This window comes from Danio rerio, chromosome 2, assembly GCF_052040795.2.
Source record: "Danio rerio strain M-AB ecotype USA chromosome 2, GRCz13ab, whole genome shotgun sequence".
In the NCBI taxonomy this organism is placed as follows: domain Eukaryota; kingdom Metazoa; phylum Chordata; class Actinopteri; order Cypriniformes; family Danionidae; genus Danio; species Danio rerio.
The window spans coordinates 48,760,667-48,786,294 of NC_141022.1; the positions used below are offsets into that span (position 1 = coordinate 48,760,667).

General features: G+C 35.4%; 2 protein-coding genes across 14 annotated transcripts in view; both read left to right on the forward strand.

The window, feature by feature from the left end:
• klhl24a (kelch-like family member 24a) overlaps positions 1-25,628 on the forward strand; it is an 802,375-nt gene that overhangs the window by 699,877 nt on the left and 76,870 nt on the right. The window lies entirely within an intron of this gene.
• Positions 14,360-25,628, forward strand: part of camsap2b (calmodulin regulated spectrin-associated protein family, member 2b) — a 112,248-nt gene continuing 100,979 nt past the window's right edge. For 9 of the 13 annotated variants that reach the window (XR_015478870.1, XR_015478873.1, XR_015478871.1 and 6 more), the window contains exon 1: positions 18,306-18,874. Coding sequence is in view for 6 of the 13 variants with exons in the window: in XM_087241280.1 (XP_087097406.1) it covers positions 18,709-18,874 (166 nt within the window). In the remaining 7 variants the exon portion in view is untranslated. Of the gene's footprint in view, positions 14,591-18,305; positions 18,875-25,628 lie in introns of those variants that run through there. The other 4 variants (XM_087241284.1, XM_087241285.1, XM_087241286.1 and 1 more) reach the window with 2 other exon arrangements.

Genomic DNA, 25,628 nt, shown 5'->3' on the forward strand with positions numbered 1-25,628 from the left:
AAAAGTAGTAATAATTATCATATATATATATATTTGCTGCTTGTCAATTTAAAGAGGCCATATGATGCTTTGTAATATTTTCCATTTCCGTTAGTGTGTGTATGTGACATGGGTCTAACACGGGAATTACAAGTTACATATATGTCCTCATTTTTCAAAAAGCTTATAAATCACTAGTATTTTTTTTAGAAAGTAAAACTGTACACAATGTTCTGTGTGGGTCAGGTTTTGGGTTTAGGGATATGGTTGGCGTCAGACTATTGTAACCTATTGTAATTTCCCTATACAATTCACAAAAACAATTCTGTGTGCACAGAAAAAATGACTTTTGCTTCTTGTTCAAACTTCTTATTTAAAATCTGCTATTTTAGGAATAATTTAACTGTTTGATGTTAAATCCACTTAAATTTGTACAAATAATTAAGTTGACTAAACTGATTTGTGCTGGGACAACAAAAATAAATTATGTGAAACACTGTGTGTTTTTTACAGCATTGTAAAAGATGCTGGGTTCCACACAATCGATTTGTGTTGGGACAACATGAAGGAATGTAAGTGGATTGAACATTCATTTTCCTTCAGCTTAGTCTCTGTTTCAGAAATCGCCAACTAGTTCAGCATACACTGTAAAAAATGCAGGGTTCCACACAATTCATTCATGTTGTCCTAAATCGATTAAGTTAACTTAACAAATTTATGTGGATTGAACATAAAAAAATTAAGTTGTCCCAATGAAATCTCAAGAACTCTGTTGTTTCAGCTCATTTTAATTGAATAATTGGAACAAGTAAAAAGCCCTTTTCAGATGGAATATATTTGTAGATGTTGGAAAAATAGAGCTACTACAATTTTACAAGCATGACAATTTTTACTTAAACATTAAAGCTATTCTTGTACGCCCATGAGAAAATAATGCCCTTTTAAAAAGCACTTGCTAATGATCTTTTTCAACTCTTATTTCAGAAGATCAGATCGATTGTAATACTTTTAAATCATGTGTTAAATCATGGGACCCATTGCCATTGTCTTTTTGTGTGTGTATGTCTGTCACGATATAGCTGCTTTTTTTACCCAGCGTTTACAAGAAAAGAGATTTTTGAGGAAAATGTAGGCCGCATAGAAATGTGTGAGCAGAACTGGAGCAGCACAAATGAAAATAAACACAAGTGAACTTTTAATTAGCAAGTGAAAATACATTTACTGTTCACGCATGCAGAAAAAGACTCGACTGAGCTCCTGAGGGATGTTCTCTTTCGCTCTCTTACAGTCCATGTCATTCTCTCTCACCCTGCATCTCTCTTCATAATCTAATGCTTATTCTCTCTTTTTAGAGGCTCAGTTTAGCTCATTTATTTTTTCATTTAAGGAGCATTTTAGTGTTAAAATATGAAGAGTCTTTAGTGGAAACTACCTTTTTGTTGTTGTTGTTGTTTACCTGCTGGAAAATGGCTTGACTGGACAATAATATCAAGTCGTCATGACTTAAAATATGGATTTAAACTTCTTAAATTGAGTAAATTACAATTTTTATATGGATAAATCACCCAAACACATATTTCTCAACTTTTTTTTCACTCCAAAGCAGCATGAATAAACTGAAAAAATTATACTTTGAACCAACTTAAATAAATTACAGTAATTTGTTTAAACAACAACAAAAAATTCTCAAAGTGTAATTTATCTTTGGTTCAAACATTAAAGTTTCATTTAATTTAAATCAAGAATATTTATTGTGGTCAGGAATAAAACCAAATGCATGCAAAGTACAAATATTGTTTACTATAAAGACACTTTTTTCACTTTGGTATAATGCAGATATTTTTAATATAAACGACTGAAGGCTTAACGAAAAGAAAACTACTTTGAGAAACCCATTAGTGCTTTTAATTTTTTCTTGGGGCTTTGTTGTTTGCTTTAAAATCAGAAACCATAATTTTATACTTAATTCAATATAAAAATGTATGAAAATGTATGAAAGACAAAGTATTTTTACTTGTTTCAGTGTAGTTTTTTTTTTTCTGTGGGACATTAAGGTAGAATTTAAGAGAAATGTTTTCATACACCAGAAGCCCAAGTTTGGTTAGTATTCTGCAGAATATCCTCAGGAAAAAAATTGCATATAAGTTTGGAATATACAATGACAAAAATAAACATCTTTCCATCTTAATTCCCAGTAATGTAACACATTTGGATTTGTAGAATAATAAATTCAATTTTTTTTTTTTTGTTGCAGATTTTTATTTCAGTATGTTGATGTTCTCAATTACAATGGAATATTGAGTAGTGGGTGGGGTTTTCTTTCTGTAAATCATTCCCTTATAGCAAACTAACGGTAAAAGGGTCATGGTTAAGATTATTGTGGCTGAAACTGACGTCAACAAAGAAAAGCCTGCCACTCCAAACACAAAACAAAATGGTCAGACTTTGATTGAAGATTATTAAAACAAACATAAATTTTTCAGTGGATTGACCTGCACAGATTTATTGTTCAACTACAGAATAACAGCATTCGCTGCCAAAGTAAACATTGTAAATTTTGACTTTAAAGTTATGTAGTCTTCAACCCAGGCTCATTCTGATTATGTACCTCTATATACATTTCTGGAGAGAGCAAAATATGTCCCAGGAGCTTTGTTTCTTTGCAGTTTTTGCTTTCACAAATTTACCAGAGTCTACTCGCAAGTGCCATTTGTGCCTGCTCTTATCGGGTAAATATACCAGAGGCTGCTGTCGACTGACTTACTGACCGATCGACTGGGCAACCCTCCCCTTTCCCTAAACCCAAGCAACAGAGTTTTCAAAAGCAATCCAGAAAAAGAAAAGCCCTCGCCTGGTTTTTACCATGTTTTCAGATTTTACCACATTCTCACCCTGTCATTTACTTGTTTATGTTTTTTTTTTGCCTTTTGTTTTTGTCTTAACTGCTTTCTGGAACCGTTCTATGCCCAACTCGATCCCCGCATCATCACGGTCAACTTCGCTCTGCATCACAAGTCCGCTGACCTATGTGGTGAGCCACTGGACAAAGTGGTAACAGCGGAAAAGCAGTGGTAAATGCAAGAAAAGGAACGGCATCCTACCGCCAGGTACTGTTCGTTTTAAAGACAAAATGTATATAGGGCTCTGTTTTCAGAATAAGCCTATTGTAGTCTTACACTGTAAAAAAAATCTGTAATTTTACGTTTTATTCCTAGCGGCTGGGTGGCCAGAAAAAAAAAAGTAAAATAACAGAAATATAATTAAATTAAATATACCGTAAAATAACAGATATTAAATTACAGAAATTTCCTCAAGTTAAAATTTCTGGTAAATTTCTGTAATTCAACAGCTGTTATTTTACGGTAAATTTCTGTAATTTCATGGCTGTTGTTTTAATTTTTTTTTATTATAGATTTTTTTTACAGTGTACATATATTTCTATCCACAATCTACAGATAATTTATAGTATATAGTAGTATATAGAATATAGTAGTCCCCAAAAATGAAAATGACCTCATTAATTGTCCTTCATGCATTTTTAAGTCTTTATGAGTTTTTTTTCAGTTGAATACAAAAGAAGATATTTTGAAGAATATTGGTTTCTGACACCCATTGACTTTCATAGTAGAAAAAAAAAATACTATAGAGTTCATGGGTCCCAGCAACCAACATGTTTTATTTCTCAAAATATATTATTTTGTGTTCTTAATTTTAATCTTAATTTTAACCATATTTACCTCACTTGCATACTGGAAAGAGGGCAGATTTAATGGGAGAGTAAAAAGCCTGAACACGCCTATATGAAGTGTATTGCAATATTAAAGCACAAGTTGAATTATACTGGGTGTTTCAACTGAGAGCTACAGAATAGAGAGGACAATGGAGTATGGTTCAAGAGTTATAAAGTTGATCTTTCCCAGTCTTGTATTTTCTACGGAATGGATATTAAGACTGTTATGCATTTGTTTTTGTTTTTTGATGTGTATGATATGGATGTTAAATATTTCTGGATTGATGCTGAACGTCTATTTAATATACGGAGTGGTTATAGAATTAATATAAAGAAAAGAGATGCCATATTTTACGTTGCTAAAAAAGATATAAGAATCTCCTTTTTATTTGAAATCTTTTGATATTATTAGGCAAGAATCATATACACAAGTGTAATTGGGCAGAGAGGAAGCCTAATATCTCACACTTCAAGGCTGATTTAAAAATTAATTTTGAAACTCTTAAAGCATTTCCCAGTACTGGGTTACAACTGGAAGAGCATTCGCTGCGTGAAACATGCTGATAATTTGGTAGTTCATTCCACTGTGGCAACCCCTGATGACTAAAGAAAATAAGCCAAAGGAAATTGAATTCATTAATGTATGAATGAATGAATGAATTAATGAATGAAGGACATTCAAGTCGAAAAGCAACCAGAACTGTAAATATACTCTAAAAACTAAACTCCTCTTCTCTATGGTAATTATGTATACCCACTCTTGTTCTTTTGTTTTTATCCTTTCTTTCTTTTTGTTTATTTTATTTACATCAATTATGCTACAATGTGAAAATCATATTATAAGATTTGATATGCATTTAACAGGAAACGTTCAGCAAATATAATAATAAAACAAAACTGTGGAGTGTGGTGGAATCTCCCATTTTTTAATAAGGATTAAAAAAGTTTCCCATTTAAGAAAGCGAGCCAGATTTCTGCGTCACCACTGCACAGAGAGAATAAACTTTGGGCATATGGTCCAGACTCCCCTCTGGATTTTATTCCGATAAATACAGGTTTGTACTGGCAGTGGGGGAAGCACAAGCCTGTGTGACCCACCCTCTAACTACAGCCTTGAGGTCTGTGTGTGTTAAAAATACCCCTCAGTGACCCAAGCACAAGAGTGATCCCGTCTGCTGCTCTCTGTGCCTCCTTTCCTTTATTTTCTGCCTCACTTTTCAGCACACTGTGTGGCTCTGGTTTTTCTTGTAATATTAATGCTCGCTGCATTATTAATTTAACTTTGCAGCATATTTTATCAAATGCCCATCAAAGTGTTTTGCAGAACAACAAGAAGAAACAAATATATTTATTAGAATATTTGTATAAGATTGTTTTGTATTATTACTTTTATTCAGCAAGGATGCATTAAATTGATCACATGTGAAATTAAAAAAAGGCTTAAAATTTTCTACAAAAATACTTTCAAGTATTAAAGTCCAAAATTTAAATTTCATATTAATTTACTCATGCTTATTCAATAGTTTGGGTACTTTGAGTGTTAAAAAAGCACATACAGGAAAGTCATTCCAGCAGCTCCTGACTATATACTGACGTCTTATGATGCAAAATGGTCAGCTGCAAGAAACTCACTTCATAAAAACTCAATATATCAGCAGAAGTCATAGACTACCTGACAAAAGTCTTGTCGCCAATCCAAGTTTTAGGAACAACAAATAATAACTTCTAGTTGATCATTTGGAATTAGAAGTGGCTTATATGAAAGGCAACGGCCTCTAGATTACGCTTATTTTACCAAAATAAAATATGATCTTGTTTTGATTTTCAATTACTTTTAATTATTATTAGGCCAGTAAGGTCTGACTTTCCTCAGAAAGAAGTCTTGTCACTTAACAGAAATATTGTACAGTATAGAATATAAAGTCATGGTGCAGTGGAAAAATAATTAAAATTGTTAATTACTCCCATGAGCTTGGAGGACTGCATCCATCCATACAGTACATCTCTGCAATGACTCAAATAACTGACTAATAAAGTCATCTGGAATGGCAAAGAAAGCGTTCCTGCAGGATTCCCAGAGTTCATCGAGATTCTTTGGATTCATCTTCAATACACTATAGACAATTTAGCCTACCCAATTCATCTGTACTGCATGTCTTTGGACTGTGGGGAAATCCGGAGCACCCAGAGGAAACCCACGCGAATCCAGGGAGAACATGCAAACTCCACACAGAAATGCCAACTGACCCAGCCGAAGCTTGAACCAGCGACCTTCCTGCTGTGAGGCGACAGCACTACCTACTGCACCACTGCGTCACCCTTCCTATAAATTCCTCAAGCATTTTTCCATAAGGGTTTGTACCAACAAAGGCTCATTCTGAAAATGTAGCTCAATATACGTTTCAGCTTACCAGCTGACCGCTTACCTCCATATAAACAGCTTTCCTACAGTTACCAGTTTGTCTGGTAGCTAACATGTACGTCGCCAGACTTAAGACGCAGATCAGAGTTGACCGTGACAACAGGGTTTGAGTTCAAGTCTGGTGAAGAACGGTTCTGAGAAAGCAGGTAAGACAAAAACAAAAGCCAAAAAAAGAAAATAAACAAGTAAATAACAGGGTGAGAATGTGGTAAAATCTGAAACTGTAATAAAAATCAGGGGGCTTTTCTTTTTCTGGATTGCTTTTTAAAACACTGTGGTTGGGTTTAGGGAAGTGGGTGGACGCTGGTCAATCAGTGCTTTTGAAAACACTATTGGTTGGGTTTAGGGATAGGGGAGAGTTAGGGAATTAGTCGGTTGGTCATTCAGTCAGTCAACAGCAGCCTCTGGTGTATTTAAGCAAGAACAGCAGGCATGAATGGTAATCACAAGAGAAATGTGAGATCTGAAATGTATAAAGGGATACGTATCAGAATGAGCCTGGGTTGTACAATTCTTGCAATTCACAAACCATTAACTAAGACTTTTATTGAGCACTAAAGCACTCATTTTCTGTTCATTAATAGTTAGTAAGGTAGTAGGTGGGTTCAGGTTTTGGCATGGATGAGGCATGTACAATAAGGTCATACTTTATAAGTAATACACAGCCAATATTTTAATAATACGCAGGTAAGAAGCCAGTAGTTAATAGGTTAGTGTTACCAGTTGTTTAGACTACTAGTTAGTAATACCACAACAGATTTATTCAAGTACTTTGCTATATGTGTAACCCCGCCGGTCCTACCAGCTCCAACCACCCAACCAGCTCCGAGCTCGTATCGAACCAACGACCTTCCGCATGGGAGTCGGTTGCTCTACCAAGGAGGCTAAAGACCATGGCCTTTAGCGTCTGTCGCTAGAGCACCTTTAGAGGTCAGAGGAGTGAGGGTTACCTGCACAGCACTTGACTAGCTGGCCTCCGTTACACTCACCCCCCCTAAACCTCAATTCCATCCGGGTCATGGCACCAATGTAACACCACCGGTCCTACACCACCCAACCTGTTCCGAGCTGGTATCGAACTGGCAACCTTCCACATGGGAGTCAGCTGCTCTACCAAGGAGGCTAAAGACCATGGACTCTAGCATCCGTCACTAGAGCACCTTTAGAGGTCAGAGGAGTGAGGTTTACCTGCACAGCACACACTAGCTGGCCTCCGTTACAAAGACATTCTTCAAAAACACAATAGTAGCTATTTACTACAAATTGCTATATTGGTTATATATTGCTATATATTCCATATGGGTTTGTACACTATACACAATATAAATAAATGAATGACAAATAAATGAAATAGAAGATTTTGACGGTAACACTTTATTTTGATGGTCCATATGCGTATTAGTAGACTGTCTGCTTAATATCTCTTGATACTGCTTCAACAGACATTTAACTGACTATAAGAAACTTTGCAAGTACACGTCAATTTACACTACTCCCAACCTAACAGTCTACTTAAAATCTAATGAGAATTAGTTAGCATGTAGATGCAATGTAACCTAAATTCAACAAACGGACCATCAAAATAAAGTGATAATTTCTCCACAATAGCAGCTTCCCTCAAACGCTTTAAATCAAACAGCGTTGAAAGTTAGCAGATCTTATAGAAACGTACAGTTACAGACTGAGGCCAAACAGAGGGAGTATCCGCCATAACTGACGTCAGCTGGGTCGTATCTGGAAGCATTTTGGCAGCTCTGAGCAAAGAGCACACACTGCGCCGCATACATACACACATACTGACAGACAGAAAAGACACGGCCTGAACTGTCCTTTTGTGCGCTGCTTCATCTGTGTTGGGGTGGGTAAAGGGTCTGTCGGGGTGGGAAGCACACTGCCTGTGTTGTGTTTGCGTGACGGCATCTTCGTATGAATTATGCAGCACATTATGTGTGGCTTTGGAGGGGTTTGGATGAAGCTGGTAGCATTTAGCATGATAATGGTGCACACTATGAATTGAACGTCATGTGAATAATCAAAGGTTGTGATGTTCGCAATCATAAAACATTCCTGAATGTTTATGCGGGCCTGGCTGGCTTTTCAATCACTCCACTGTCATATGTAGTATACATGGAGAGAAAAGGAGCAGGGAGTCATGATTTTGTGAAAAATCTATATATTTCAATGCAAATCGGAGTGCTTTGTCACGTTAACGAGCTCAAACAGGAACAAAAGGTGCGGCTCCAAGTGCAGATTTTAATATAATATTATGCATAAACAGTGACAAAAAATCCAAAATACAAAGTAACAAACAAACGAGGAACTCAAACAGATTAAACTTGAACTAGACTCAGACTGAGACAGGATACTAAACTAGATTCAGGATGACAACTTGACAAGATATAAACTGGATTCAAGAAACACATACCAACAAGGACGACAAGATAGACAAACGACGCAGTAACAAACAGAGGTGGAATGATTGTATAGTCCAGGAAATCAACGGTAAACAGACACAGCTGTGATAGCAGATCAGTGTACGTGGACCGAGTGTAATGCGCGTGGTATGTATGGACTTGTAGTTTTTTGAGAGCTGTAGTTCACTCTCAGTGTCCGTTGAACAAATACACAACTATTAATCTGCAACTTCCAATTTAAAACACAAGTGTGTGGATTGTTGTGTGTGTGTGCAAATCGAGGATTTCAGCTGTTCACATCAGAGCTGTAAGTGCACATTTCAACCTACACATACAAATATTATTATCACAAGTGCTCACATTTACATTTGCAAGCTCTCGAGTTTCGCAACAGATTTACCTTCATAGGTAGACAACATGTACAAAAACTAAGCGTACAAGTAATTTGCCACAACAACAGTTTTATTGTAAATAAATGACTGCAACAATACAATATATGTGAATATTGGATGTGTACGTGCATATTGTGTGTGTTTGAGCATGCACTTGTGCGTTTGTGCGTGCATGTCTGTACGTGCACATGCATGTGTATGTGTGTGTAAGTGTTTACTTTCAAAACACGTGTTTCTTTGAAATTAGCAGGAGGTTGATTCCTTACTAGAGAAACAACAGTTTGACCTGACATAACTCATACAACATCATCCACAACGGTAGAGGTAGTGAACAAAATATTATATTGCTATTTATTTTGAATTTCTTACCTCAGAATTCAATTTTCTGTTGTAGCTTTTGGAGAAATTGCAAGACTGACTGGAAAATATCCATGTGTGATTGTTTAGGATACCTGCAGGAAGCTGAAAATGTTACATGAACCCTATCTTATCCCTGATTTGTAGAGTTGAGTTACAACTCGTATTTTGTTATCTACAGCTCCGATCTCCCCTAGTTTATAATCACAGGGTACATTTTTTTTTACCCTTTTTCAAATAGCCTGTGTAAATTCACAGCATATATATGTAATTTAAAAACTTGTGCTAATAATATATGATCACTATTTATATACATATAAAATATTTGTAGTCTAATCTAGAAGGAATCATGAAAGGGAAAAAACGTTCAATCAAAAGACTAGATTCAAATAAATAAATGCTTCCATCTAGTGATGAAAATATAATATTGCAGGAGAATCTCCTGCTGTTGATGTAATAAGCAGTGCTCAGAATATATGTCTACACCCCCACAAATCTCTCTTTTAAATTAATATTTTCTATAGCATTCTTTACAATATTTGATTTGTGCAAATACAGTAGTTTAGTCAGTATTGAAGTCAAATGGGGAGCTAATCTAGCAAAATAGAGAAACAAACCAAAAAAACAACAACATCACATTTTGTTGAAATGTTGTAGTTTTTTTTCTATATTTTGCATGAATTTAAATGTATTATCCATTTTTAAAGATGTTCTGTGACTAAAATATTATTTTAATAAATGTATATATTTAATAAATCTGTTTTGTTCAAATGCTCCAATATACAGTATATTACCCATATTCACTGAGAAATGGATAAAAATATTCATTTTCAAAATGGGGTGTACTCATATACGTATGCTGAGCACTGTGCATATTTCAGTTCTGTGTTTAATTATGTTATGCAACTTTTAATTACCTATTTAAAATTTGCTGGACTCGGAATTGGAAAAAATTATATTCTATTAAAATGTATTTATAGTTATAATAATATGCTTAAATTAAAATATAACAATTTGATTAAAATGAATAAAAGAATTTACAAAACAATAATAAAAATGAATGAATAAATTAATACAGGTTTATAATGAACTAAAAAAAATGTAATAATGTATTTTAATAAAAACTAAATGTGTGAAAAATTTAGACCCATTTATAATATTAGTTTCTAGGCCTTTAAGCCAGAATGCCAAATATTGCTAGAGTAAATGTTTGTATATGTGACATATCAATGAAATTTCCCATATGAAATAAAATATGTTTTGTTTTTGTGTGTCCATATACTGTAGGCTTATACGTTTTTTCTTATAAGAATTTTAAAAACTGTATGCAAAACAGTCTGGTGTTAGTACTGCTAGTACACCACTTAGTACACCACTCGTAGCAAGCCTGGTGAAAAGGGGGGTTCTTTTATTCTCAAAGTGAACCTTTTTGCAGTTATACATCCCCTTTTTTCTATTTAATTATGATATTTAAATATTTTATAGTTCTATTTTTAGCTGAGTTAGCTTGTTGGGTGTCATCATAACTACACTTTTTGATGTACCAAAATATTTCCTTAAGATTCTGAATTTAAAAAATGTGAAAAAGATGCATATTTATGAAAGACAAATTTATTAAATCATATATCATTAGAAAAAAAATAGAATCTGTTAAAAGTTTTCAATTAAAACTGTAGCTGCTTGGCCCTAAAGCCTTTTTCGATGGCTTATTTTCACTATTTATGATGGACAAATTCTGGACCTTTGTCAGTGAGGAATGGGTCTTCCGAATCACCCAAACCCCCCTGGCTACGAACCTATCTCTGATTTTGTTTCCTGATTAATCCCAACCCGAACCTAAACCTAACCATAAATCTAACCCTACCCATGTACTGTCGAATGAAAGGCATTATCTGACAGGGGTACCTTGATCAAGCTTTATATTATTTTAGCTTACATTGAATAGTGTGTGACAATGTGTCTACCTTAAATCCAATAACATTGTCTTTTATTATAGTTCCATTTTCAGTTCCTCGTGTCTAAAACAGCAGCCTATTTTCCTCAAATGTTTCAAGCAATAATTTTAAAGAAAACAAAATGTCAATTTGCTACCGTTCAGCTATTTTACTTCCATAAAAGTTACTATTACTTATGACAATGCGCTAATAATGCACTTCTTCAAGAGCTGTAAAAAAAAATTTGATAAAAAAGCAGATATGGAACATTCAACTTGTGACTTTTGTCCTGTGGAAATGGTGTTTACCATTATAAAACACTTAGTTAAAACAGCAATTGCTTATTTGGCAAGTACAACATCAGCACACCATTACTTACATTGTTTCTGTAGGCTGGGCACATTCCATAACTGTGGTAAACCTAAATTATTCCAAGTTATGTTGTTTTTAGTAGTCAGCACTGATAGCTACCTGTAGCGCAGCAGCACCCTCTGTTGGTCAAATTGGGAAATTGGGGCGTGTGTGTGTATATATATATATATATATATATATATATATATATATATATATATATATATATATATATATATATATATATATATATATATATATATATATATAGTTGAAGTCAGAATTATTAGCCCAATTTTTTCCCCCGAATTTCTGTTTAACAGATTTTTTTCAACTCATTTCTAAGCATAATAGTTTTAATAACTCATTTCTAATAATTGATTAATTTTATCTTTGCCATGATGACAGTAAAAAATATTTCACTGTTATTTTTTTTTTTATATTTTTCAAGACACTTCTATACAGCTTAAAGTGACATTTAAAGGCTTATTAGGGTAATTAGGCAAGTCATGGTATAACAATGCTATGTTCTGTAGACAATTGAAAAAATATAAAGCTTAAAGGGGCTGATATTGTTAACTTTAAAATGTTTTTTTTAATAATTCTTTTAAAAAACTGCTTTTATTCTAGCCATAATAAAACAACTTTCTCCAGAAGAAAAGACATACTGTGAAAATTTCCTTGCTCTGTTAAACATCATTTGGGAAATATTAAAAAAGAAAAAGAAAAAAAAGAAGCACAAGAAAGAAAAAAAAAATTCAAGAGAGGGGTTCATAATTCTGAATCCAACGTTATTTATATGTATATGTAACTCCACCAGTTTTACACCAGGAACTTTTTGCATGGAAGTTGGTTGTTCTAACAAGCAGGCTAAAGACCATGGCCTCTAGTGTCTATTGCTAGCACCTTTAGAAGTCAGAGGAGTGAGGTTTACCTGCACAGCACTTCACTAGCTGGCCTCCGCTAGTACACTCCCCTAAACCTCACTCCCATCCGGGTTACGGCACCAATGTATCCATGCCATCCAATGTATCCAATGTGTCCTACGCAACCCAACCCACTCTGAGCTGAGACCATGGCCCTATGGTTTACCTGCACAGCACTTCACTAGCTGGCTTCCACTGTGTTTGCCACTCCCAGGCTCAGTTTCACAAACAGAGCTTAGATTAAGCCAGGACTATAGGCCATAGTTAAATTAGGCTATTTAAGACACATTTAAAAAAAAATGGCCTTAGGAAAATATATTACTGGTGTGCACCTGGAGACAAATATCACACTGACGTATTTTAAGACATCAAGTTATTTTAAGTTGAAACAGCTCAAACTTGCAATTTAACCTTGACTAGCCTTAAACCTTCTTTGTGAAACCGGGGGTTATTTTTTCACACCACAAACCAGAAGAGCTGGGCCTTTTTAGTCACCATACATATCACATATTTTGAAAGGTTCTTCCACCCCGAAGATGCTTTAAATATTTTTTCTTAACCCTTATGTACTGTTGGGGATGTTTTTATCCACTCTGGGGTGATTTTGAGTCTTAATTTAGCCATAACTTTCTCTGTGTTTCAGCTAGCAGAATGATTTAAGGTGACAAATCTTATTTTGACACATTTTGAGAAAATGCTTTAATTTTTTTTTTTTTTTTTAAAAGAAAACTCAACAATACACTCTGAGCAAATTTACTACCCTTTTGTTATGTTCGGGATGAAAACATACACTGAATTAAACTGCTGTAAATATGCATCAGATACATTTTTTTTTTTGCATTAATCTGTTAATAAACCTCAGTCCTGATCAAAACTATTAAATTGTTGAGAAAATTATAGGATTTTAACTCTTTAATTGCCAAATTCAGAAATTTCATTCATTCATTTTCTTTTCGGCTTAGTCCCCTTATAAACCTGGGGTCGCCACAGTAGAATGAACCACCAACTGATCCAGCAAATCATAAACTCATAAATTATTATTATTATTTAAAAAAATCTTTTATCAAAGTCTTGGACCTGTGTAACATAATTGCCTTTGATGCATTGTTTTTTTTTAAATTCATTTTCATTTTATTCTCCCTAACTTACTGTTGGTGGCTGTTTTTGCCCTGATGACTTTCATTATTGACACATCTTTTTTATTACAAAACCATGACAACATATGATCATGCGTTTTTGATTGTTGGTGGTTTTCCCTGAAAGAGGTCAAATTTGTCAGTTTTTACTGTTGGAATAATAAAAATAAAGACTGTGTATTTATGCGCCATCAAAGGTGATTATAATGTAAGTCAACAGGGCAAAAACAGCCACCAACAGTAAATCAGGGAGAAAAAAAATGTAAATCCAACAATGCATTAAAGCCAATGTTGTTACTAATTGTTGACATGTCCAAGACTCCAAAGTTTTTAAAAATCAAGTCCACAATGACTTTTTATATTGAAAATACGTCATTTTGTGTGATTTCTTTTCACCAAATCAGTGAAATTATTTGTGAATTTGCCAAATAAAGAGTTAAAATCATATAATTTTCCAAACAATTTAGTACTTTTGATCAGGGCTGATATTATATATATTCACATTATATATATATATATATATATATATATATATATATATATATATATATATATATATATATATATATATATATATATATATATAATATTTATTTATCTGATGCATAATTACAGCAGTTTAATTCAGTGGATGTTGTTATCCTGAAAATAACAAAAGGGTAGTAAATTTAAACAGTGCACAAGGGTTAAATTATGAGCGAAATCCCTCAATCCAACTGCAGCAGGTTGTTTTCCGGTGTCCGCTGGATGGCGACATCTCACAACATTTCTCTGTGTGGACAGTACAGTTGGCCCAGATTTTGTGAAATGGAAAGACGCAAACAGGTGACCATTGGAAACTGAAATAATGAATTAGTAAATTACTATTTTTGGACAAAATCGTCATGATTCAACGCACATAAAGAGCTGACGGGCGTGATGTCATTCAGCTGGGTCAGAAGCTTGAGCAGTGAGTAACAGCAGCCAATATGGCTAAATTTAGCAGGAGAGATTCAGTCACATCTGGGTGGAAAAAACTCTCTCTCTCTCTCTCTCTCTCTCTCTCTCTCTCTCTCTCTCTCTCTCTTTCTCTCTCTCTCTCTCTCTCTCTCTCTGCTTTAAAACTGGCTTGCTCTCTCACACATAAAAAGCTTGTGTGAGCGTGTGTTTGTGTGATGAAAGGCTTGTGTATGTGGTTGAAGGCAATAATTACAGCTATTCTCCAGAGCTGATAGTCAGAGGTCACACCTCTTCCTGTTTGAGGGAGAGAAAGATCCATGACTCCTGCTAACACACACAACCTGCATCACCATTGCACAGATAAAAAAAAAAAAAAACTCTATTTAAAGGTCAAAGTTAAGACTCCATGTTATCAATCTCAATGCTTATGACTTTTTTTTAAACAACCCAAATTATTAGTCATCATAGGTTTTTTAAATACTCTTTCTTTCTGCCTTCTCATTTAAACTCAAACAAAAGCATGCTTATCACATAGGCCAGGGGTGTCCAAACTCAGTCCTGGAGGTCCGGTGTCCTAGAGAGTTTAGCTCTAATCACATACACCTGAACCAGTTTATCAAGCTCAGATATACTGTACTTGACATTTCCTGGCAGGTGTGTTAAAGCAAGTTGTAGCTTAACTCAGCAGGACACCAGCCCTCCAGGACAGAGTTTGGACACCCCTGACATAGGCTATAAATAGTTGGCTTAATATCAATACTAACATTTTTGTTTCCATAAAATGCTTTGTGATCAAAAATCAAGGTTATTTAACCATATATTCCACCTCTCTGAAGTGGATCAATTATTTATCAGGTGTTGTGTTGTCTAGTAATGAATATAATCATGACTGAAAGCATGACATTGTTATTTTTATACCACAAATGCTGTAAATGATGGCAACAAGTGGCTTAATGCTAGTGTACAATATGATTATTTAAAAAAAAGAGAAATATAAATAATACATTAAATCTCTGATTAATTGAACTAGAACTTGTACAGTTTTGACAATAGTTGTAAAAATTGTGAAATATGTTTGCATTAGGCGGATCATTCCCCTGATATAGAAAGGAGCAAGTAGAAAGAAAGCGAGTGAGTGTTTGTGTGATTCAAGAATGAAGGTTTAAGCTAAAATCAGAGTGAATATGGGTGAACAGAATCACTGAGAAGCACCAAATTTATAACATTCATTGCTAGTATTATTAGAACAAATAAGTAAACAATTAAATTTAAACCACTTCAAAGAAGAGGTAAATAATATCACCACAGTAACAGTACAGCAAGTAACATACACTCTAAAAAACAATGAGTTATTTATTTAACCCAATGCTTGAGTTAAACATATTTGGTGCTTTGTTGGGTTATTTTTAACCTTTATTAGGTATTTATTAATAACTCAAGCAGTTGAGTTAAATATTTGGTGCTTTGTTGTTGTTGTTTTTTTAACCTTTATTAGGTATTTGTTAATAACTCAACCAGTTGAGGTAAATATTTGGTGCTTTGTTGGGTTATTTTTAACCTTTATTTTGGGTATTTATTTAATAACCCCATCAGTTGGGTTAAAAATTTGAATTTCAACAACTGATTTAACTGACACAAAACAGCTGTATTAAACGTGCATAATGTTGTTTTTGTGTTTTGTGCAATTTTGTTGTTATTTTTAACAAATGACCTCTGCGTCGTGGTTTTTATATCTGTTTTACCATCCGAGATCATCTTTTAGAAGCGTTTTAATGCGTTTGGATGTTGTTAAAATGTATTGTACATTGTGGACACTGAGTGAAGCCTTCTGCAGCTGCTGAACAGCCTCTACAGCAAACAGAGCTCCATATTCTGCACATGATTTTCTGCTTGCACAGTTTATAACTGTCTCCCCTTTGTTCTTCATTGATTTTGATTCTTGATTTGTTTTAACAAAAGTTTCTGGAACTAAAATGAAATGGAAATAAAGCATTTTCAATATAATAGTAATAGTTATAGTAATTCAGTAATAGTAGCAATAGTAATACCAGAATGGAAAAAATAACAGTTAATCAAAATAACCCAATGCATTGGGTTAAAAATAACACTTAGGAAGGTGCTATAATAACTTATAGTTGGGTTATATGTTGCTGTATTTTTAACCCAACTATTTTAACAAAGTAATAGATTGTAAATCTGTTCCACTTTATTTAGATGTTACTATTGTTAAACTGATTTTCACAAATTGTGGAAATGTTTGTATGTCAAGAATGAATGTTTTAAATAAATGTGCAGGATCTGACCTTTTTTTTTTATTACATTTGAGACTGACTGGAGTAAAAAAAAAAAAAGTATTATTTAATTGTGCAAATGTTTGAATGAATGTTTCATGCAAAAATGAAAAGTAAGGTATTAATTCCTCACCCTTGTGTTGTTCCAATTTCCGGAAACCTTTATTCATCTTCAGAACACAAATTAAAAATTTTTCAGGTGAAATCTGAGAGCTCTCTTCCCTATGGTCACAAGAAGCTCTACGTCAAGAAAAATATTAAAAATCCCCATCAAAACATACAATACAAAACAATATTCATATTATATTCTTATATACAATATAACCGTTTCTTCTCCTCAATGTCAGTATATTGTGCATTTAAGAAAGCACACCTCTAATGTATCACCTCATTAAAAATAGTTCATGATTTCTGTTTTATGTGCGCACAAAAATATTCTCGTAGCATTATAATATGAGGAGTTTAGGTGCAAAAACCTCTAAATGCCATCTAAAATTTTCCTCTAAAATTATTTTTTTTTATCAGGCTCCTGTGTGTATGTTCAGTAATATCACTTTTATGGCAAGGAATAAGTCATTTTCTTTGTCTTTAAAGTGAAATATCACATACAAACATAAACAGGAGGCTGCAAATTTTTGATGGAAATTGCAGACGGTTGCACTTAAAGTTTTTTTTGCACCTGAACTCCTCATATTCAGATTAAACCATTAAATTAATATGATCTGTTTTGAAGATGTGAAGTCGAGAATGTTGTTGTCTATGGAGGAAAAGAGAGCTCTCAGATTTCAACTAAAATATCTTAATTTGTGTTTCGAAGATGCACAAAGGTCTCAGGACATGGAATGACATGAGGGCAAGAAATGAATAGCATAATTTGCATTTTGGGGTGAGCAAACCCTTTAACGCTTTCCGCAAGTTAAAGCCAAATAATTTAGCAATATAAAAATTATATATATTTTAAACACAGCACAGGTAATAATGTTTAAAGAACTATAGGTAGAGATGTTGTCGACATACATGGTCACACTTTACAATTGTTTCATTAGTTAATGTATTTACAAACAAACTAATGATGAACAATGCATTTATTAATCATAGTTCACCATTTATTTACTGTTGCATGATTAGCATCCACGTTCATGCTCATTCAATGCACCGTGAGTTCACATGAACAACTGTATTTTCATCAACTAACGTTAACTAACATGACGTTAACTGTAGTAAATGTATTGTTCATTGTTTGTTCGTGTTACTAATTGCGTTAACTAACATCAACTAATTGAACCGTAGTGTGTGTGTGTGTAGTAGACGAGAGGTGTACAGAACGTCGTTTTATTTTATTTGACAGCTGTGTGAATCTGTCTCTGCCAGCAGTGCTTGTCTGCGTCTGGGCGTTTCGCGCATGCGCACTCTTCCCTCTCCTTTTTTCCAGGCCAGTGCGGCAGGCGGACCGCAGGGAGAGGGAGAGATTTTAGGAAGGACAGTTAACAAAAGTTGAAGAAGCGGAAGAAATCATGACACCAAACGGTCAGCTCATCGATCGCCTCTCCTCGCCATTCAGCGTGACATCCCTCATCATGGCGCTCGTGTCACACATGAGATATTGATTTTTGGCATCGACACCAACTTGAGGATAATATGCCGGGAAACGGATGAGAACTAACGTTACCGCAGTCGCCTGGATTTGCTTTTTGGATATTGAATCCTGTGCTCGGGGGTTCGTTTTTCCACTCGTGTAGCCTAATTAGTGTTTGAGAGGAGAGTTACCGGATCCGTTATTTTCCAGATCATATTTGATCATGGGAATGTCGTCTCTGAGCTCATAGTCCCGCGGGAAATGATGCAGCCGCGCGTGGACGTCAAGATGGGAGATGCCGCAGAGATCAAGGAGAGCAGGAGGACCTTCATCGTGCCCTCCATCAAATCTATGGATCACTATGACTTCAGCAGGGCCAAGATATCCTGCAGTTTGACGTGGCTCATCGCCAAAGCCTTTGGATCTGGTAGGTGGCGCTTAAAGGTTTGAAAATGCACATTTTGAGTTCAGGGGAAGTTAGAGCAATTATCAAAACACTGTATCTAAATCAAAATAAGACGTGATGTAATAGTTGCTTGGCGTCCAAAATGATCGCATCCAAATTAACCTTGTTTTGACATGTGTGTGTGAGCGCTTGTGTTTGTATTATATATATATAATGTATATTTGATACGCACATATTTGATACGCACATAAATAGAAACAACTATACAAAAAAGTTTGTTACATAAGTAATTTTACACATAATTTGTACCATAGGCTATACAGTTGATGTCAAAAATATCCCTCCTGTGTTTTTTAATGTTTAATAGAGCAAGGAATTTGTACAGTACTTTCTATAATATTTTTTTTCTTCTGGTGTAAGTTGTTTATTTCGACTAAAATAAAAGCCGTATTTTAAAAAGCAACAACAAAAAAACATTCTAAGGTCAATATTATTCACCTCAACAAAACAAACCATAGACTTGCCTATACCCTAACTTGCCTATTTAACCTAGTTAAGCTTTTAAATGTCACTTTAAGCTGAATACTAGTCTCTTGAAAAAACAAGTTATATTCCTATTGATTGTACCATACTTCTTTCAGTTTTGTATCTGTATTTGTCGTACTGTACTGTTGTACTGTTGTAATGTTTTTTATTTTTGCAATAAAAAAAAAAGCGACTGTCTTAAAAAAAATCTAGTCAAATATTATGAACTGTCATCATGGCAAAGATAAAAAAAACAATTTATTAGAAATTAGTTATTAAATGTGTTAAAAAACTTCTTTCTGTTAAACCGAGATTGGGGAAATAAATATACAGGGGGGCTAATAAGTCTGACTTCAGCTGTACATGGTCATTATTATTAGATAAAAAACAAATAATAATAATAATAAATATATATAATATAATAAATATACTGTTTTGTCTGGAATAAGCGCTGCTGTTTACAGTTAGCTCAGAAGCGTAATTACTTGTAACTTTCATTGTGACAGCTTACTCCACATAGTGTAACAACATGCACCCCCATGCTCATTGCTTGTTTCTTCCAGCTGTTTTTTTGCAGTGACTGTGGACGTCTTCAGTTTTTTTGGTTGTTTATTCAGAAGACTTTATATAAACAGAAGCAAATGGCATTTAGTTCATATTCATTTAATAAATGTGACATCATGAGTTGTTTTAAATTTAGCATTCAGTGTTGAATGGAGGCGTACTGTACTGTTATTAGGAGGAAACAATGGTATATTTATTGAACAGAAGAGAATTACACTACTGATTAGGGCCGCATGATATTGGAAAACTGATATTGCCATATTTAGTGTTTTTGCGATATTTTTTAATTAATTAATTAATTTTTTATTTGTTCATTTATTCATTTTCTTTGCGGCTTAGTCCTTTTATTAATCAGCTGTCGCAACAGCGCAATGAACCGCCAACTTATCCAGCATATGTTTTACACAGAAAATGCTCTTCCAGCCGCAACGAATCACTGGGAAACACCCACTCTCTTTCTCTCTCTCACACACACACACACACACACACACACACACTCATACACTACGGACAATTCAGTTCACCTGTACTGCATGTCTTTGAACATGTTGGGGAAACCAGAGCACCCAAAGGAAACACATGCGAACACAGGGAATACATGCAAACTCCACACAGAAATGCCAACTGATTCTGCCAAGGCTCGAACCAGCAACCATCTTGCTTTGAGGCGACAGCACAACCTACTGCAACACCGCATCACCCATGTTTTGTGCAGCCCTACTAATCTGCATAAATGTGTGTCCTCTTGGGAGTCATTAATAAGAATAACAAGAAGTTCAGATCTTCAGATACATAATTTTAAGGTATTAAACGTGCACATGTGTCTCCAGAGATGCAGCATATTGAGGGTAAAAAACAGCGAGCTTGACACAAATCTGCATGGTGGTAACTTTTGCCAAGTCTGGAGAAATCATTAGCCTAGATCCCTACATAGACTCATGAAAGGCCGCAGTCTGGCTTTTGGCTCTGGGTTTGTCCCCACAGTCCATAATAAACGCTCAAAGCAGATTCCCCACTTCTGCACACAGAAATAGGATTGAATTCTCTACAGTAACTCCCCATGCAGGATGCTGGAATTAACACAAACACACACACAATCAATCTTGCTTGGACATAAAACAATGTGGCTTTTACTGCTACTACTGTACAACAGAGATGCCAGAGGGCCAAAATGAAGACCAGGCAGAAGTGTGTATGTGTAAAAGTCTGCTTCCCTCATTGAGCTAGCTAGTGTATAGTACATGAACTTTAATGTGGTTGATAAAAGTTTATGTCTGTTTATGTCTGTTTAAGAGTTTATGTCTGATTTTTATTGCAGATGTCATTCAATTCCTCTGTGTGTGGGTCAGTGCTGCTTGTGAATCTAATCAAACTATATGCTAAAAGCAGATACTATGGCATGAGCATACTTATTTCAAGAGTTCACACTTAGCTGATGATTTATTAAAGCTTATTTGGCATGCTGTCCCGTCAGAGAGCCTCGAGCTCAAGGGCTCCTCAAGCCCGAGGCTTCCTCCCGTTGGCAGAGCGAGAGGGGAGCCTGAGCTCGGTGGATCTCAGAACTCCCGTGCTGCGGTAGCTAAGGGAACACAAGGGGTTAGACAAATGCTTGATTGTTAAGTATGTTGAATGTCTTTGGATGGTGGGAGGAAACCGGAGAACCCGGGGAAAACCCACTCGGACACGGGGAGAACATACAAACTCCTCACAAAAACACCCACCGGTCCTGTGGAACCAGAGCTGGTAGTGTTCTTGCTGTGAGGCTCACAGTGCTAACCACTGGGCCACCGTGCCGCCCAATCGGAGGAAAAGGAGAAGAATAGAGGAGGAGGGGGGTTTCCTCCAAACGAAGATAAAGTGAACTGAAAACTGTGGCTATTTATAGTAGCTTAGGGCTCATATGATTGGAAGATAGTGATTAGCAAATGCGAGACCGGCCGTGATAAATCATAAGCACATGATCCTCTCGAAATTAGTTTATGAATAAACTTTACTTGACATTATTGTGAAAGATAATTAATCACTTCAGATCTTATAAGAAAAATATCCGGGGCATCCGTTTATGCTTCTGCAGGGCTGCTGTCCTGCATATTTTAGCTTTTATCTCAATGAAACAATCTGACAAAGCTAATTGCAGTCTTATAGGCACAGTATAAACTCCCAGACAGGTTTGTGAATTGCATTATAGGATGTTGATCTCTGCTCTGTCGAGTCAGTAGACTCTGTAGAGTCAACTTTTGATGTTGACTCCAGTTTAACAAAATCACTTTTATTGACATTTTAGTAGTTTGAAATAATGTAATGTATAAAAAAAATAATGTATAGAAAAATAAGTTTGTAAAATACAGAAAATGTGCCGACAGTTTATTTAGTACTCTATAACAGTAGTCCCCGCTCACGCCTTCTAGACTCAGCCAGTTGAAAATATCCTCAGAATGCTACAAGCGCACTGTGAGTCACGTGACAAGAACTGACCGGTCAGGTTCACATTTTGTTTGGAATATACACATTTCAGTAGACTTATCTCAGATAACCCTCAGGGCTTTTTAATTTTCTTCATAAATAAAACTTGTATCAGAGTTACAGCAATGTTTTGTCAGCTTGTCATCCTCTGAGAAAACAGTTGATGGTCTTGTAGCAATCTATGTACAATCCCCTCCCCACCCCCCGGGCCGCTCTAAAATTGTCAAGTGTTGACTGGTCTGCAGTGATAAAAAGTTTGGGGACCACTACTCTAAAACCCAACCCAAAAAATTTATCACTTTAAACTATAGACCTTTTTCTTGGAACGCAAAATTACCCATTTTGCTTTGCGTGTATGCGCAAGGATATGTGAAGAACTTCCGGTCGGCAGCTGATGCGTGTAAACAGTCACATTTGGACAGCTTTGAAACGATAGTTTTAATCTATTTTACCTGCTTTTATACTCTTTGAACTAGTACTGTTGTCCATAAGCACCATCTCCTGGACTGATCATTTAAAGAAATGCAATCTAATAGGATAGAAAACAGCTGCTGTGAGGCGTTTTCCCCTCGTTGTCAGACGGCATCTTCTGCAGTTTAAATAATGCCTTGTCATCGCTAAAGTCAACATTTTCTCTTTATTTCAAATATATAAGCAGCCCAAACAAATTTAATTCACCAAAATGTTTGACACACACACGTAGCCTGTACTGTGCCATTGACACACGGATTTAATAACTGTGACAAAGTGAAAATATAGGCTAGTGTCATTTCGAAATGACAGAAAAACACAAACCGTGGTAAAAACAACACACGAAATAAAACACAAACGGCTCGCGATTAGAATGAACAGCAAATCAGCCAGCAGAGTATCAAGAACAGACTTTTATTGGTCATTTTTGTAAATTGCACGACTTTCATTCATGTTCAAGTTTCATGTGTGTGTGTGTGTGTGTGTGTGTGTGTGTGTGTGTGTGTGTGTGTGTGTGTGTGTGTGTGTGTGTGTGTGTGTGTGTGTTAAAGAGCCGCTAAGCTAACAGCTGACAGGCCAGGAACACACACGTATTTCTGACGGCAGACACGTGAACTAGGAGAACGTTTTTCTGATGTGCTTGAACCACATGTGACAGATTATAACGGCTTTAACAGACACATTTCTAAATTGTGTGTCACAAAAACACTCTGTTATCCATTAAAAACGTTATTGAAACCCATTTTTGGAGCGCAAACTACCAGTTGTACACGCTGTGAACGGAAGTTTTTAGCATTCTACCGGAAGACGCTGGTCGCTATGGCGCCCTCCATGCAGCAGCCATGAAGAAGGTCTATAAATTTTTTTTTATTAAAAGTCACTTTTTCACGGTGCTTTCACACCTGTGAATCAATTCAGTTGTTTCGAAACAGTGACTTAAATTGTTACAATGTTGCTTTTTGTTCTTGGTGCCGTTCGCTTTCACACGGCAAAGTTTCTAAACAGACCAAAAGAGTTAAAAACAAGTCTCCTCACGTTGGTCAGAGTTTCAGGGTTTATTTTGCAGAGTTCCACTCAGCTGTCATGCATCCTTATTTTAATTTATGACAATGAGCAATAAAGACATCATAAGCAAAAAGCTGTGATTTTATTTTGAATGGTGACACCCACAGACAATGTCACCAAGTATAAATCAGAGGTAGGACTTTCTCATATATAACAGTTGGCTTATGCATTATAGGCTACATATTACAGAGAGAAATAACAGATAAACTAAGACTGCAATTTGGTCAATTTTCTTAACAGATAAACAGCTCTCGTTGTTAGTTCAGCATGCTTTCACTTTCATATTTTACATGAAACGCACATTGCCCTACTCATAATTTTCTCTTCATATAGCCGTATATATGCCTATTACATATCCATGATACACTGTGATATAGCCAGGCTCGGATCATATCGCTTTCTCACTACAATTGATCCGCTCCCGGGTTTGTTTCAATCAAGCCGAGACCAACTCATTCAGGCGATCACTGACCAATTGATTTGGTGCGGATCCGAGCACGATTGCTGGATTCACATATGCCAAACGGAACACGCTAACTGGGCAAACAAGACAGGTTTCAAAACAAAAGTCTAGGTGTGAAAGCACCCTCAAACTTTAAAGGTTAAAAGTTGTTGGAAGAAAGGTCGAGGTCCCATAATGCAAATCAAACACAGAAAATAAAATCATGACTAACAAAATATGGAAAACTGCCAACACTTTTTCACAAATAACCATGAAAATAAAGTTTTGACATGTACATTGATAATTCCATGGCATTTGGACCGTTCCAGTTGTAGTGTCGTGCATATAGTACATGAATATGTTTACTCTTTGATCCTGTGTTATGTATCAGAGCACCATGGTATTTTTTGTAAGGGTGAAAACATCTCCCTGTGAGTCAGTGCTCTTCACAGCAGAATGAAACTGCTGATCAGCACATGAAACAAACACAGGAAAATGAGCTCCATCATGGCATGGCATCCTTAGATTGAAAATAGAGTCTGGTGGATGTCTGCTCATCCAGATACTTTGTTCGGAAATGAAAAATAAACAAGGCCACAGACATCTGTTTGCAGAGCCAGCAGGCCCTCATATATAGCCATATTGTGCATGTTGTGCTGTCTTTCTCCCAGCCTAACATCTGTGGCATACTTGACATACCAAGACAGAGAGCATTCGTTCCTGTTACATCACTGAAGCCTGAGGGGTGCTGGCAGTATGTGACGCTCGCATGTGACGCTATGCACTCTTATTCTGACTGTAAACAGTTATTAAAGAGAAACGAGGCCAAACGTTAATATTATGTTACACTCAAAATTGTATTTTTGCTGCTTCTCCAAGCTACTTAAAGATGAGTTGAAACAACACACTTCTTGAGGATTTTAGGGGACAACTTAATTGTTTTAGATTCATCCACTTAAATTTGTAAGAACAGTTAAGTTAACTTAATATATTTGTGTTGGGAAAACATGAAAATATTGTGTAGAACCCGAACTCAGCATTTTTTTACAGTGACGAAAAATCCAAAATGAGGAATGTAAAAATGATTAGCTTGTCTATAATATAAGTGCGGTTTTAACAGCTGGAACAGGCTATTTATATTTGGCAGCAGTTTATATAATTGAATCAACATTAATTAAATGAAACACGTGCAAAGTGGCACACGTTTGCATTTGTTTCGAATGAGAGAAACACACGTGAGCATTT